This window comes from Eutrigla gurnardus, assembly GCF_963514095.1.
Source record: "Eutrigla gurnardus genome assembly, chromosome: 1".
Taxonomy (NCBI): Eukaryota; Metazoa; Chordata; class Actinopteri; order Perciformes; family Triglidae; genus Eutrigla; species Eutrigla gurnardus.
Genome location: NC_139915.1, coordinates 8,995,743 through 9,008,875, shown reverse-complemented (window position 1 = coordinate 9,008,875; position 13,133 = coordinate 8,995,743). Strand labels below are relative to the sequence as shown.

General features: G+C 42.1%; 1 protein-coding gene across 4 annotated transcripts in view; it reads right to left on the bottom strand.

The window, feature by feature from the left end:
• Window positions 1–417: 417 nt before the first annotated feature.
• The window catches only part of fam189a1 (family with sequence similarity 189 member A1), a 76,124-nt gene continuing 63,408 nt past the window's right edge, over window positions 418–13,133 (bottom strand). For 2 of the 4 annotated variants that reach the window (XM_084009069.1, XM_084009071.1), the window contains exons 5-12: window positions 10,123–10,230; window positions 7,237–7,397; window positions 5,353–5,488; window positions 3,473–3,551; window positions 2,609–3,379; window positions 2,084–2,173; window positions 1,529–1,851; window positions 418–1,227 (exon numbers count right to left, since the gene is read on the bottom strand). In XM_084009069.1, the coding sequence (XP_083865195.1) occupies window positions 1,030–1,227; window positions 1,529–1,851; window positions 2,084–2,173; window positions 2,609–3,379; window positions 3,473–3,551; window positions 5,353–5,488; window positions 7,237–7,397; window positions 10,123–10,230 (1,866 nt within the window). In that variant the 3' untranslated portion in view covers window positions 418–1,029. The remainder of the gene's footprint in view (window positions 1,228–1,528; window positions 1,852–2,083; window positions 2,174–2,608; window positions 3,380–3,472; window positions 3,552–5,352; window positions 5,489–7,236; window positions 7,398–10,122; window positions 10,231–13,133) is intronic. The other 2 variants (XM_084009070.1, XM_084009072.1) reach the window with 1 other exon arrangement.

Genomic DNA, 13,133 nt, shown 5'->3' with positions numbered 1-13,133 from the left:
CAAATTAACACAAATTAGAGCTCATATGTTTTCCAGTAATCTGTATTTATCTTAAAATAACTCACTTAATGTGACTGCCTTTGTGACTGGTTTAGTTGCTGCGAGAACTGCCACAGCCACACACACACACAAGCATTGCAAATTTAGGGAATTTGGCAAGAAGAACGTTGGTCACAAGTAGGCGCTTACCAACACTGACAAACACGCACATCACTTAAACAACAATACCAACTACAGCATCACTAGCTTAAATAAAAAAAAAAAGCAAATTGCTATTTTTGGAAGGGTTATTTTATTTTCCAGTGTTACTATTATTTTGGCCAGTCCTGTTTGAGGTGACCATCGAAATGCTACCACACACAGACCGACATACGTAATCCAGAAGCATTCACTGAAATAAGAACACAAACCAAAAGATACAAACTCATATTTTATTGTAACACTGATAAGAATTGTAACACAATGAGGTCAGTTAAATAATCCACATCTGTGATGTTCTTGAACCAGCGGCACCACAAAATATTCACCACCCTACCGGTCACAGTTCCACAAAGTCTGCAAACAATGGCTAGTAATGCCCAGCCCGTTCAGTTCACAGTTTAATACAAATCGTTTCTCAGGGATACTGATAACACCTTTGTCTTTAGGTCACAGATCCAAACTTACCAGCTGTTTTTTTCTTCTTTTTTTTTAAAGATGAATCTCAGTAGAAAAGATCCCCTGAGGGAGAAACATTCTTTTGTTTTTCTGATGAGAAACAAGCCACTACAGACACTGGCAGGCTCAGTCTGAGTTTACTACCATTTCTGCTGATGACTTGGCACGGTCTCACAGGGCACTAGGAGATACAGTATGGGACCATTTCAGTTTACCTGTGCTGCAGTCACACTGTGAAAATAAATGGTCTTTCAATGGTGGAATGGTGATTCATTACTCTACAGACATCTGCTGCACAGCACAGTGTGGCTGCAACACCAGCACCCTAAAATGCCCTCAGAGTTTTGACCCGAGTCCTTGTGGCGAGAGTGGTCAGAGAATAGTTTCTTTGCACTCAAGGCTTTGTTCAGAGGCGGGGGACTCCAGTGGGTGGGAGGAGGCGCTGGTTGTTTGTGGGAGATGTTTTGGACGGCGCATGGAAGGGGACGAACTCAAAGCACCGCAGCTCTGAAGGTGAAGATCCTCATGGTCACGCTTCCTGGGACTACCGATGATGCTCTGGGTCATCACCTTAGCAACAAAACATAGCGGAAAGAGAGACACATTGCTCATTGTTTTCTTGTTTTAAGATAACAATCATATGATTGAACCATCAATTTTCATCCTCTCTGGTTTTCCAGCCTAAAAACTGTTGCTTTGCCTTCAACTATCATTTGACATTGGAATCTTTGAAAGCTGTATTGTTTTGAAAGACATTTTGCCTCTCATCCAAGAGGCTTCTTCAGTTCTGAAGTTGCCTACAATACAGTTTTCAAACATTACCATGACTGAGAATCTTCACAGACATTGGAAATCATCTAATTCCAGTTACCTGATCTATGACATTGGCACTAAAAATGGCCTCCTCCATGTGTTTCTCATCCGACTTGATGACACACTTGATGTTGTTGACAACCTGCTGGACTTCAGGAGGTAGACTGCAGCTGGAATGCTCCAGGAACTTGGCCACCAGGACTTTGGTGTCTTTATACATCTTGAAGTCAGCCAGGGAGTGTGGACGCTCGTGGGAGGAGTGTGTGTGCAGGGTGCGGGATTTAAGCTGGATGTCAACTTTCCTGCCCTCCTTTTGCTGCTTCCTGGCACTGGTGTGACTGGGTTTAGCTCCAACCACACCTGTTGTAACGTCTGTTGACCCTGGAGATAGATCAGAGAGGGAAAGCAGGTTCAATCAAGTCATTCTTAAAATTGAGGCTAATACCTGTGGATTTAGTGGACAGTAAGTCAATTAAGTATGTTTGTCTTTCAGGTCTAATTGTTTGACGAAACAGGATGTGAAGGACAGTAACTCAATTAAGTATGTTTGTCTTTCAGGTCTAATTGTTTGACGAAACAGGATGTGAATGCTGCTTAGCAGCAGGTGTCCCACCATGACATGAATTCACAGTACCTTGCTCTGGTGATGTATGAGTTGAATCTTCAGCAGCAGCATTATTAGAGGTGCAGACACAATTTTCTCCTGTAGAGGGAGACAAGAAACTTAGTGTGGATACAACAAAGCAGGCATGAGCTGTTTCTGGCTCATGATCCATCATTGTTTATTGACAATTAAAAAGGCAGCAGGGCTGCCCCTAATGAATAGTTTAAATATCAATGAATCTGTCCATTAGTTTCTTGTTAAATCAATTCGTTGTTTAGTCTATAATATGTCAGGTTCTAAGGGTCCAAGGTGATATTTTCTAATGTCTGGTTTTGTCCACTAAGCCAGTGATAGTCAGTTTAAAATTATATGAAACAAAGAGTAGCAAGTGCTCCCATTTGAGAACCTGAGACTAAAGCATGTTTGAATTTTTTTAGATTACTCAAGATAACTCAAAATAACTAAAAATGACAATATTGCTCTTGCAATATTAAGATGGAGAAATTAAGCAGGAGTATAGGTTTCGTCACTCACTTCCTGTCGTAGAGGAACAGGAGATAGGGTCACTGGTGGAACGGACGATGCGTGCCAGTTTGCGGTATCTCTTGGCTGCACGGAGCACCCGAGGCCTCTCTGAGGGCGAGCAGCCACTTTGAGCTGAGGTAGAGGGGGGCTGCAATGTGGAGGAAGGTGACCAAACACTGAAACACAGCCTGGGGCCGCGTGGCCTGCTAGGCGGGGAAGGCGAAGGAGAAGGAGCCATGGGACTGATGGCTGAAGTTCCACCAGAGGAGGCCACGGAGGTGGGGGAGCAAGGCTGAGGCGGCGGGGGGAGAGCGACAGGGAGTGTGAGCTTCCGGCTCATCATTCGTGCCTTAATGAGGGAGTGTGTTGACGCTTTAGGTGGCTCCTCTGGTAAATGTTTGGCTGATGCAAGCTCGTCGCCTATGTGCATTGCAGGCCTGCGTTCCCCACACGAATGCGCGTTGTCCGCGGAATCCTCCGGCTCCAGATTGCTGTAGTTTTCCGAGGACCAGTCCGGAGAGCGCTCCAGGGAATCCTGGGTGTGCGAGGACTCACTGTAGCCTGTATCACTGGGGCGAGCGTCAGCATTAGGCAGGCCACGATGGCCCCGTGTACAAAGCTCCAGGCTGGTGCAGCTTCCATCGATGGGGGCAGCGTGGAGCATGCCATAGGGAGAGGAGTCAGAGCCCTGGACCTCCAGGGAGCACAAGTCCTCTGAGGAGCAAGTCTGGTCCTGATCAGCTACCTCTGACACCATCAGTGATGCACTGTCCACCGAGGCTGAGAGCACAAGGGGGGGGATATCATCAACATTACTAGTAGAGACATTTGACAATCCTCTGTGATCTTCACTGCAATCTCAACCGTCTTTACCCTGAGTGCTTAACCCTGCAGTTGTGTTTCTCCCACACAGACTGGATTCAGTGGCCTGCTGCTCTATGCTGGTGGTGACCTGTGAAGAGGATATTATTAGTGGAGGCAGATCACATAACAGCAGCTAACATGTAAAGAGCATGCTGGATATTTTGTATGTGCTGTATTTCTAACACAAAAAAAGGAGCTGTGAAGTCACCGAAGCGTCAACACATCCGTTTGGTCTGTAGAGGGCTCTATAAGACCACATCACACACTAACAAAAATGTCTCACTTTAAAAGTCAACTACTGCATCCGTTAGAACTGAATAATTAGTTTCACTAATGTGCTTTTAAAAGTACAGTATGCAACGTATAAATGTTTACGTGACTTCACATCACGCAGGGTCCTTCAGCCTGAAATAATTTGCTGCGTTTCTTTCTGCCCGCTGACTGTTCTCACACACAATAAATCAATCACCGCCTGCTTCCATTAGTTATTTACAGCAGCCACCGCTAATCTACTGCAGGTGAGAAAACCTTGTGCTGGTTCCTATTTGAAGGGCACAGTGTAGAAAAGCATGCATTAAACATGTATAATGGAAATAAGGGATTGAATGCCTAAAGTGTTAAATGATGTTGAGAATATAATAGAAGATAAAAGGATTCGCTTGCAAATTGGACATTGATATTTAGCTGTGAACAATTAGATGCAACAAAGCTTTAGCCTGATCAGTTCAACACGACTGTCACGGGAGACCGCAGCAGTAAATCTTAAAAAGCGAATTAATATCTTACAGGCAACATCTTAAAATGCAGACAAGGTGGACACAGTAGCAGCACCACTTAGACACGAGTAAAAGAAAGATCAGCATCAAACAAGTTGGTTGGATGGTTGAACTCTGATCAGACTTTAAAGTAACTTGGGCTTAACCTTGAAATCCCTGTGCGTTGAAGGCTCATAATCTCATAAAAACACTTCTTATTCACTTATGATGATCTATTCATAAAACTATACAAAGAAGTATAAAGGAAAAAAAGACAGTTTAAGGAATATTTGATCTGAGGTATAATTATACATTTAAATATATCTTTTTATCTCATGATGTGTTGCCGGCTCTGGATGACAATGTGGGTCTGTGCATTTGGTCCAAGCAGAAATATCTAAACCACGACTGAATACATCTCCAGGTCACTTTGAACAGTCATGGTCCCCTGAGGAAATTCCTAATGAGTTTTGTTATCCCCTGACTTCTGGTGTTGCACCAGCAGCTCAACGTTTTCACTTATCCTGTGAAAAAAAACATCTGGATGCATCAGCATACAATTTGGATCAGCCATTTATGGTTCCCAGATGATGAATCCCGATGAATATCCTGACTTTTGCTCTAGTTCCACCATGAAGTTAACATTCAATGAAATACATTTAATAATTTAATGCCTTCACAAATATTGGAATCGAGTCATGTCGGGATGAACTGTAATAACCCTGTGACTTTTCATCAGGTCAAAATGTCTATTTCTCCAATACTTCATGACCAAACAGCTGCACTGTGTGTTTACTGATAATTAGCTAATCTGAGCATGCTAAGGTGGTGAACATGGTAAACATCAACATTTGCTACACATCGACATGTTAGCATTGCCACTGTGAGTATTAGCACAATGTTAGCATGTAGCTTTTAGAGTTTAGGTGCTCAACTATCGTCTTGAGTTTGACAGCAGACTCAGCAGAGTATAGTTACCACTACAAAAAAATGTATGTTTAACATTAAAAAGGATAACTGGCTCATGGATCAGCCTCTCTGTGCAAGCAAAGATATAATGTAATGTCCTGGACTGGTTTATCCATACAGAAGGCCTCTGGTGTATTAAGGGTGAAAGCCGCTGATTGTTCTCACCTGGCTGGCCGGGGTCTGTCCCACCACAGACTCATACGGAGGAGGCAGGTCAGTCGGATACAGTGTCCCTGGGCTGTTGATGGGCACCCCATAGATGGCACTGAAGGGAGAATGGGGGAAGTCCAGGTGCAGGCCCCTGTCATGGGCATAACAGCAGAATTTGAATTTAAAAAATGAATAAATAAATAACAAATATTCAAAATCATATCTCAAATAACTGAAAAAAAAAAAAAGTAGCAAGTAAACTGATCCAGTCACAGAGTCTGAGTGAGTCAGAGTGTTTGAGAAAGTGGCAGAGCAAGCAGAATCCAACCTATCCGAGTCAAAAAGACAGCATAATATACAACAAAATCATTACGAAAAAAATGAATTAAAAACATCCTCGTCTCCAACACTACAACCTAAGTGATATACATAGGTATATTGTCATTATAGGTGCTCTATGTGCCCTACCACCGTTCCATGCCAATTAAGAATAAGCAGCCATGCATGCAGTCCTATCTTTTAATTACAACCTCATTCTCCTCTAAAGTGGCAGAGCATGAAATACAACCAGAGAGTTTCCACCAATCATCTGAGGCATGATGATGTCATGACACATCCCTGGCCCCGGGCAGGGACACCATAAATGCTTCCGCTGCCTTGTTTATATTTATGGCATAATTGACAAACAGATGTGGCTTCCTGCCAAATGGCATCCGGCAGCAGCACTCTCTCCGGCAAGACTAAGACAATGAAGGTAGTGACGACGGTGAGGCTGATCTCAGCTGAGATACACGGGTGTCGCAGCTGCTTAGTGGAGGGAAATGCTCCGACCTGACCATGGATGATGACATACCACATGTGATGGTCATGGACAGATAGCAAACAGACACACGACACTGCTGCTTCATATGACGGATCTGGATATGGATGCAAATGTTGCTTTTGGCATCTGTACATTCACCGTCTCATAGGAGATTCTCGGCTGGTCGACATCAATCAAATGTTAAAGCCAGACAAAATCCCTTCACTGAAAGTTGCTGTACCAAACCAGCAAAAAGCTGTAATAAAATACATCCTTTCAGCTCTTAACTAAATGAAGAAGTTCCCTCCTGTGCCTGACCTGTCACTCCTATGATACATTGTTTCAGATAACGTTGCAATCATTAGTGCTCCTTACTATGACCACTTTTACATCACATATAGACCAACGGCATCTAAATCACTTCACAGAATCTTAAATGTAATGTATGTGTGTGTAAAATTGGAAGCGTTAAGAGATGCCAGAAGTCAAGTCTGATTAGAAGTTCCTACTCATTCCTCTTGCAGATATGAATGCAACTCAAGGATGGTGCACTGAGCCATTACAGTACCCTAAACCAGCAAAATTCTAGTTTCAATACATATGGCAAAACATGTTGGGCCTCTACAGCAATGCATCATTGGATTCTTAATGAAACTTTAATCCCAGAAAAAGCAGTGCTTAATGTAAACTGGAAAAAACAATCTACATTTACACATTTATTCCCACTGCCATCACTCATATACTCACTGCAATTAACCCACAGTTTCTGTTTCTATAACATAGCCAGTTTTTAGTGCACATTCATGCATGTGGGTGCGCCCCACCGTCCACGTATTCCAATCCCACTGACCATAACTGCACCAGAATAAAACTCAATTTGTTTAATTTGTGTTTGCAATATTAATAAAATATTGGTATTTGGCGTCTGTGAATCGATACACACAAAAATATCGAAGACGCAATGCTGTATGTTTTCATCTCACAACCTTTTCACCCTTTTAATCATAACATCGGCACCAGAGTCGGAGGAGCACAGAACGCTTAGAGTTAGCACTGAGAGAAGACAGGATGCTGATGAGTCGAGTCTTTCCTCTCACCTCTGTCCATCCATTGAGGGGGTGCAGGTGTACTCTGGGGGGTAGTATGGTGGCGGGGGAATGGGAGGAATAAACTCATCAAAGTCCAGTGTTTGGTGGAGGATGGTTCCATGGGGGGTCATACAGTCAGCATTGAGAGCTCGGGCTCTGTGCGGCATAAACTGAAACACAGAATAAAGACAACCGTTATCAGGCTTTTATCACACATTCTACTGAGTTCTTAGCTGTTTATTCATTAATTTTAGACCATAATTCATCCAGGGAGACATGACTGAACAGACGTGTCTTTTCCCAGCACCTCTCATAGTTATTTTATGCGGTTATTCACCTCTGTGCTTGTTGGTCACTGAGCAAGCTTCACAGCGGCAACTGGTCGTCAAACGCCTCGCTCAGGCCACGCTGCTCATCTACCATCCCAGTGGGACAACCTTTCAGTCACAGCCAGACTGCTTTTCTACTCTCCAGGCTGCCACCGCTGCTACTGGCTAATTTTACTGAGAAAAATAAATGGTTAACACCCCCTTGTGACAAAAGCGAGGCCACTCTTGGAAACTCTGTGAGTTATTTTACTTATTCTATCTCCTATCTTCTGTTTTGTTGTGCCTTTTTACATTGTCTTTTGATATCGCCTCATGTCTGTCTGACTTATGTAAAGTATAAATTGCTCTGATGTTGAAAGGTGCTTCACAAATAAACATTTTCTCTCTGTGAATAGTGAGATGCCTCCATGTTCAGCTGCATGTCTGCTTTAATGTACGGTCATATTCGACTTTCCTAAACTCATGTAGTGTCTGCAAGATGTACAGTATGTAGTTAGTTATTAATTCAGCGATGCCTTTAACTAACCGTCACTCCTTCTATATTTTATTCACATCTTTTACATGTTTTATAGTTGTTATATCTTCCTTTCTTTTATTTCTATCCTTTACATATTCTATTGGTGTTAGCAAACCTGCCCTTGCTATTTGCCACCTATTTTTTCTTTTTCATTCGATTGCTTGGATTTATTGCACAGTAGACTTGTTTTAATTTGCCTCTTCTTATTTTTTTGTTTATTCACTTTGAACTACTACATCCTCTGTATTAAAGGTTCTATATAAATAAAGTTGATTAAATTATTAAATATTACGATAAAAACCAGACCCAATTCATTGATCATTATTAATAATGAATTCACACCAGAATGCATCCATATTTACAGGTCTCCACAGGCCTTCTTACAGAGAGTAAGAAACTCTCAGAATGATGAGTCCACAGCTTGGATCATCTGAAACTGGGCCACTGAAGCAGAGACCACTGGGAATAAAGTCCTGATGTCAAGGTGAGAATAATGCTTCAGTCCCAGTTTTAATTGCTATATAATTCATCTTTGGATTAATTTATTTTTATCATCTGTCTGTCTCCTCTTAAATAGTCACAGATATGAAAGAGTAACAGCCTGAGCTCTTTGCTCTTGTCCCGGGGACCTAAAAATAATTTATGCATATATATATGTAGTTATCACTATTCAAACCTGCAGAAACCGAATTATTTTGCCTGCTGGGGTTTGTGGGAACAAGATGTAGACACAGCACGTACATTTAATCACTTTATAAACCTGATAACAGTTTTTTATTTACATCGTGTTGTGACAGAGCAACATTGTCATTCATTTAGAGTGTATGTAAGTCCCATATTAGCTCTTCTTCTAGCTCTGTTTTGGTCTCCACCAACCCCTGAGAGAAATATCTGATTCTTTAGCTGCTAAATGCTCAACAATTTTCACCAACAGCTAGTCATAACTCGTTTTAGTTCACTGTGGTGCTGTGCAGGTACTCGTACCTAAGTTTTATCTATTTTGCAACAACAACAGCTACTTGGTAAGACTGGTCTGACTTCTCTGATGAGAAACTTGAGAGTAAACAGCAACAAATGGCCGAGACAACCAAAACCATAAGCAGAAAGATTCAGAGCTCTGTAGATCTGAGAGTAACAGAGTCATTCTAAACATCCCTTTCACATACATGTTGTCATTTCTGACCCATTATTAACATAAAAGCAGCTTTAAAGAAGAATATTACAAACCGAATATAAAATAATATATAAAAGTGAATGCATAGATTTGCAGCAGTCGTTTAGCCAGGTTTGATTTACATATGCATCTTTGTTGTCTTGCCCAGCGCTGACATTAATGTAATGTCTTTTTATTCTCAGTTAGAACATAATACATTTTACTAGGTAATATATTGCTGAGATAACTACATATTTCCCTTCACATCAGCTTGTTATCAAATAAAGCTTCACTTCCAGCCCAGAGCACCAGTTTTAATATCCAGCCCCGTTTCAGCAAGCACAACATTTACAGCGTAGTTCATAAAATGTATAAATGGCTCTTGCATCAAATATTAGTGCAAAGCTGTTTCATATGTGGTATCGAGTCGGTAGTATTTCTCTACCTTTCCAGTGGCTGATGTGTTTAGAGGCACGAAATAACCATTGTTGGTGTGAAACACAAAGGGAGCTTGGCCATGCTAATTTCCCTGATGACTGAAAGCATTCAGCTGTTGGTAATAGTTTCATTGTGCCACATGACATGACAAAAGGGGTCACACTGAGGACGCTGTACCTTCGAGGAAAAAAACACAGTGATTTCTTTCGCTGTTTTATTCAACACCAACATTTTTTTGGGATGCAGACGATGCCGAAAGAGGCTGTGTGGCAATTGACCTTAATGGTCAACCATTACCACAAAGGTTTGGAACATCATTTCTGAGCTGCATGTGTTTATCTAACCTGACGATTGTGATCTTCAGACTCCAAAATAATGTTGTTTTTTAACGGCATGGTGGTCAGTGAAATAAAAATAAAGTCAGCTATTGACATTGTCTGCGCTTCCATCACACTCACCATCTGCAGCACATCAGTTGAGACCATCTGCATACAGCACATGGCCGTGGCTAGAGCACACACAATGGTGGAGATGACGTTAAGGGCACAAACACTGAACAGCAGCTCCTAAAGGAGAGGGGGGTAGAGGAGGAGACTGTTAGAGGAACAAAAGGAGAGGGAGGAGAGTGTGAGACAAGGGTGCAGGAGAGAAGGTGAGGAGAGGAAGAGAAGACAGATAACGTTATGAACATTAAAGATGTGTTCAATGTGGGACAAAAGGAGATTATACAGATACGATTAGCAAGGCACAGCAGGGTGGCACTGCTATTTCTACAAAAATCTGTTTTAGTAAGAAAAGCACACCTGCATATTTAATATTACTAGAATAACATTTTAAAGGTGAAACAAAATAAAACACAGAATAGTGTCTGCATACATGGAGGTCTAGCAAACAAATTCAATAACAGGCAAAACAACCACATAAACATCCAAGGTTCAGCACAAGCATAGACATATTCACACTCTGGTTATGTAGTGAACACCAAGGGGGGAAAAAAATCAGTATCAAATCTGTCAGTTAAAAAATAAATGTGCATGCTGAAATTCTAGACCAGCAACCTGAATCAGAGAAACACTCTGCAGTCCCATTAGGCTGCTGTTTGTGCTATTCTTCTAAAGGGGTAGGCAATTATCATCTTCAAGTAGCTCCATTTTTAAACCATATTGGGTTTTGTACATCTGAACAAATTAACCTATAATAACTGTAATGTATGAATTAACTTCCAGAGGAAGAGCACAGGAACAGTTGTACCACCTGCATGGTAATTGGCTCCGGGAATAGCAACTGTCTGGCACATGGAGCATGCGGAGAGGAGAGCGGGTGATAGCAGCTTGCATCGGATCTGCAGTTATCGCAGATGTAACTCTATGCTTCTTCATAAAGTTCACAGCGTGCATCTGTCGCAATAAACTCACTTATACAATCAATATAACAGTATCATCGGGACTATTATTACAATACAGATTGAATTAAGTTGAGAGGAAAGAGGAGGAGGGAAGGCAAACAATGGGAGAATGTGTGGCAGAGACTTTGATCTTGGCTGTTTTAATTTAAATATCACAAAATGAGAGGAAGTGAATCCAATTCCCAAGCTTCTACAGCTGCCCAAAAATATATATGAATATAAAAATACCATATAAAGATGAAGACAGGGTGGACTTCAAGCACTGCAATGAAAAGCTTTCTACACCCTGTATCCTTTGTGGCTCATGAAGCTTCCCAGTTACCACAGAAAGTCTTTTTTCAGCCTGTCACACAGATTATTCACCACATTCAGGAGGCTCATAATCATCAGTGACATTACAAAACTTTCCTGGCTTCTGCAGAAAGAACAGCCATCTCCCCCAGGTTTGTTGTCTGGGTGCAGGTACCTTGACTTGTTAAACGAGGTTCGCTGTTAATATCAGGCGATGTCTTTATGCCAACCAGATCCCATAATTCATTTCCATTCCCTTTGAAGTTTGGCCAAACGTCTACTGCAAATGTTTGTCAAACATGTTTGCTACCCAGTAACTAGTTGCCCGAGATCAAGTGTGTGTGAGGTTAAAGCTGAGATGATGCCAGTTGGAACGAGTGATTTTGGAGTTATGCATTGCCAATGATAAAATGCAAGTAATACATGTTTGCCTTGGAAGCAAACCGTTTCTTGGAGGAAAGTCTGGAGAACTGAGCACAAGTCTGTTTCACCTTTTAAACACGGAAAATCTCTGCCAGTCCTCAGAATGTTACTGGTTTTAGCTTCGAGAAAATTACAGCTGACACGGTTCAAAATGTTGATGTTTGGCAGAGAGCATTAAATGTCTCTTAATTACTAACTTGATGAGAAATCGCTTTACATTACTGCTAACCTTCTGTCCCAAAGTAGGCCATCGTGTTTGAAAGTTTTGAACATGTGCCTCAGATTGACACGAGGTGCGAAGACTGACATGATTTAGAAGCAATGCATTCAGCTGTGATATCGCTGGCGGCCCCTACGGCCTGAAAAACAGACAATAAAATGTGTTTTGATAAAGTGTGAGTCACCACAAACACAAGAAGTCCTTGAGCATGCAGCCATAACTTGGCAATATTATGCAGTTTGGTGCAGCAGAATGAGAGATTAGCCGCGAACAGAGACAGAGGTGCACACTCACGAATGCACACTGATGAGTCTGAATCACTGGTGGAAAACATTAAAAATACTGGCGTGGTCATTTGATCCCACAAAACAACTATCACTACCTCCATGCACGAGTGGCCCACAGTCTAGTCTGAACACGACCTCATAGTGACAGATTGTATCGCACTCTGAGCCTTACCGGGGGCTTAATTGGGTTTTTCACATCACTGATACTCAACTGTTGTCTCTCGAACCATGAACGTGTTGACCAGACACACATGCCTCCTCTAGCTGTAACAGTCGGACAGCCTCACAGTAGCAAAGAGCTTTTCTCCATCCAACATGGAGTTTCTGTTGATAATCTCCGCTGACCTCCGGTGTCTTTGGCATCCCCCAGCAGCTCTTTACAGGATCTGGCAGAAAACTCAGCACTTCCCTCAGGAAAGCCGACAGCAGTCTCAGGCAGGTCAGTCCAGACTGTTGGCAAAGCCCTTCAGATATCTCCTAACTGACAATGACAGGAAGCAGCAGATGTCATCGCTCTGGGATGCCACTGCTCATACCGAGAGTCTTGACCCTCCACACAAGTTCAGACGTACAGAGAACTGTCTAGTCAACATTCAAACAGAGATTCTGCTCGGCACGATTGATCATAGATGAACAGGTGGAGAAAAACATCTCCTCCATCGGCGTTCTTATTAAAAGAAATCCTGATGTTTCCTCTGGCTCAGATAGGGAACAATACTGTATGTTGAGGGCAACAAACGATCGACAACCAGCGTTCCGTCACTTTGACCAATAAGAGCACAGAAGGATCTGTAAACAAGTGAAATCAATGATGATGAAGCGAAGGAGGAACAATGTTGGTGC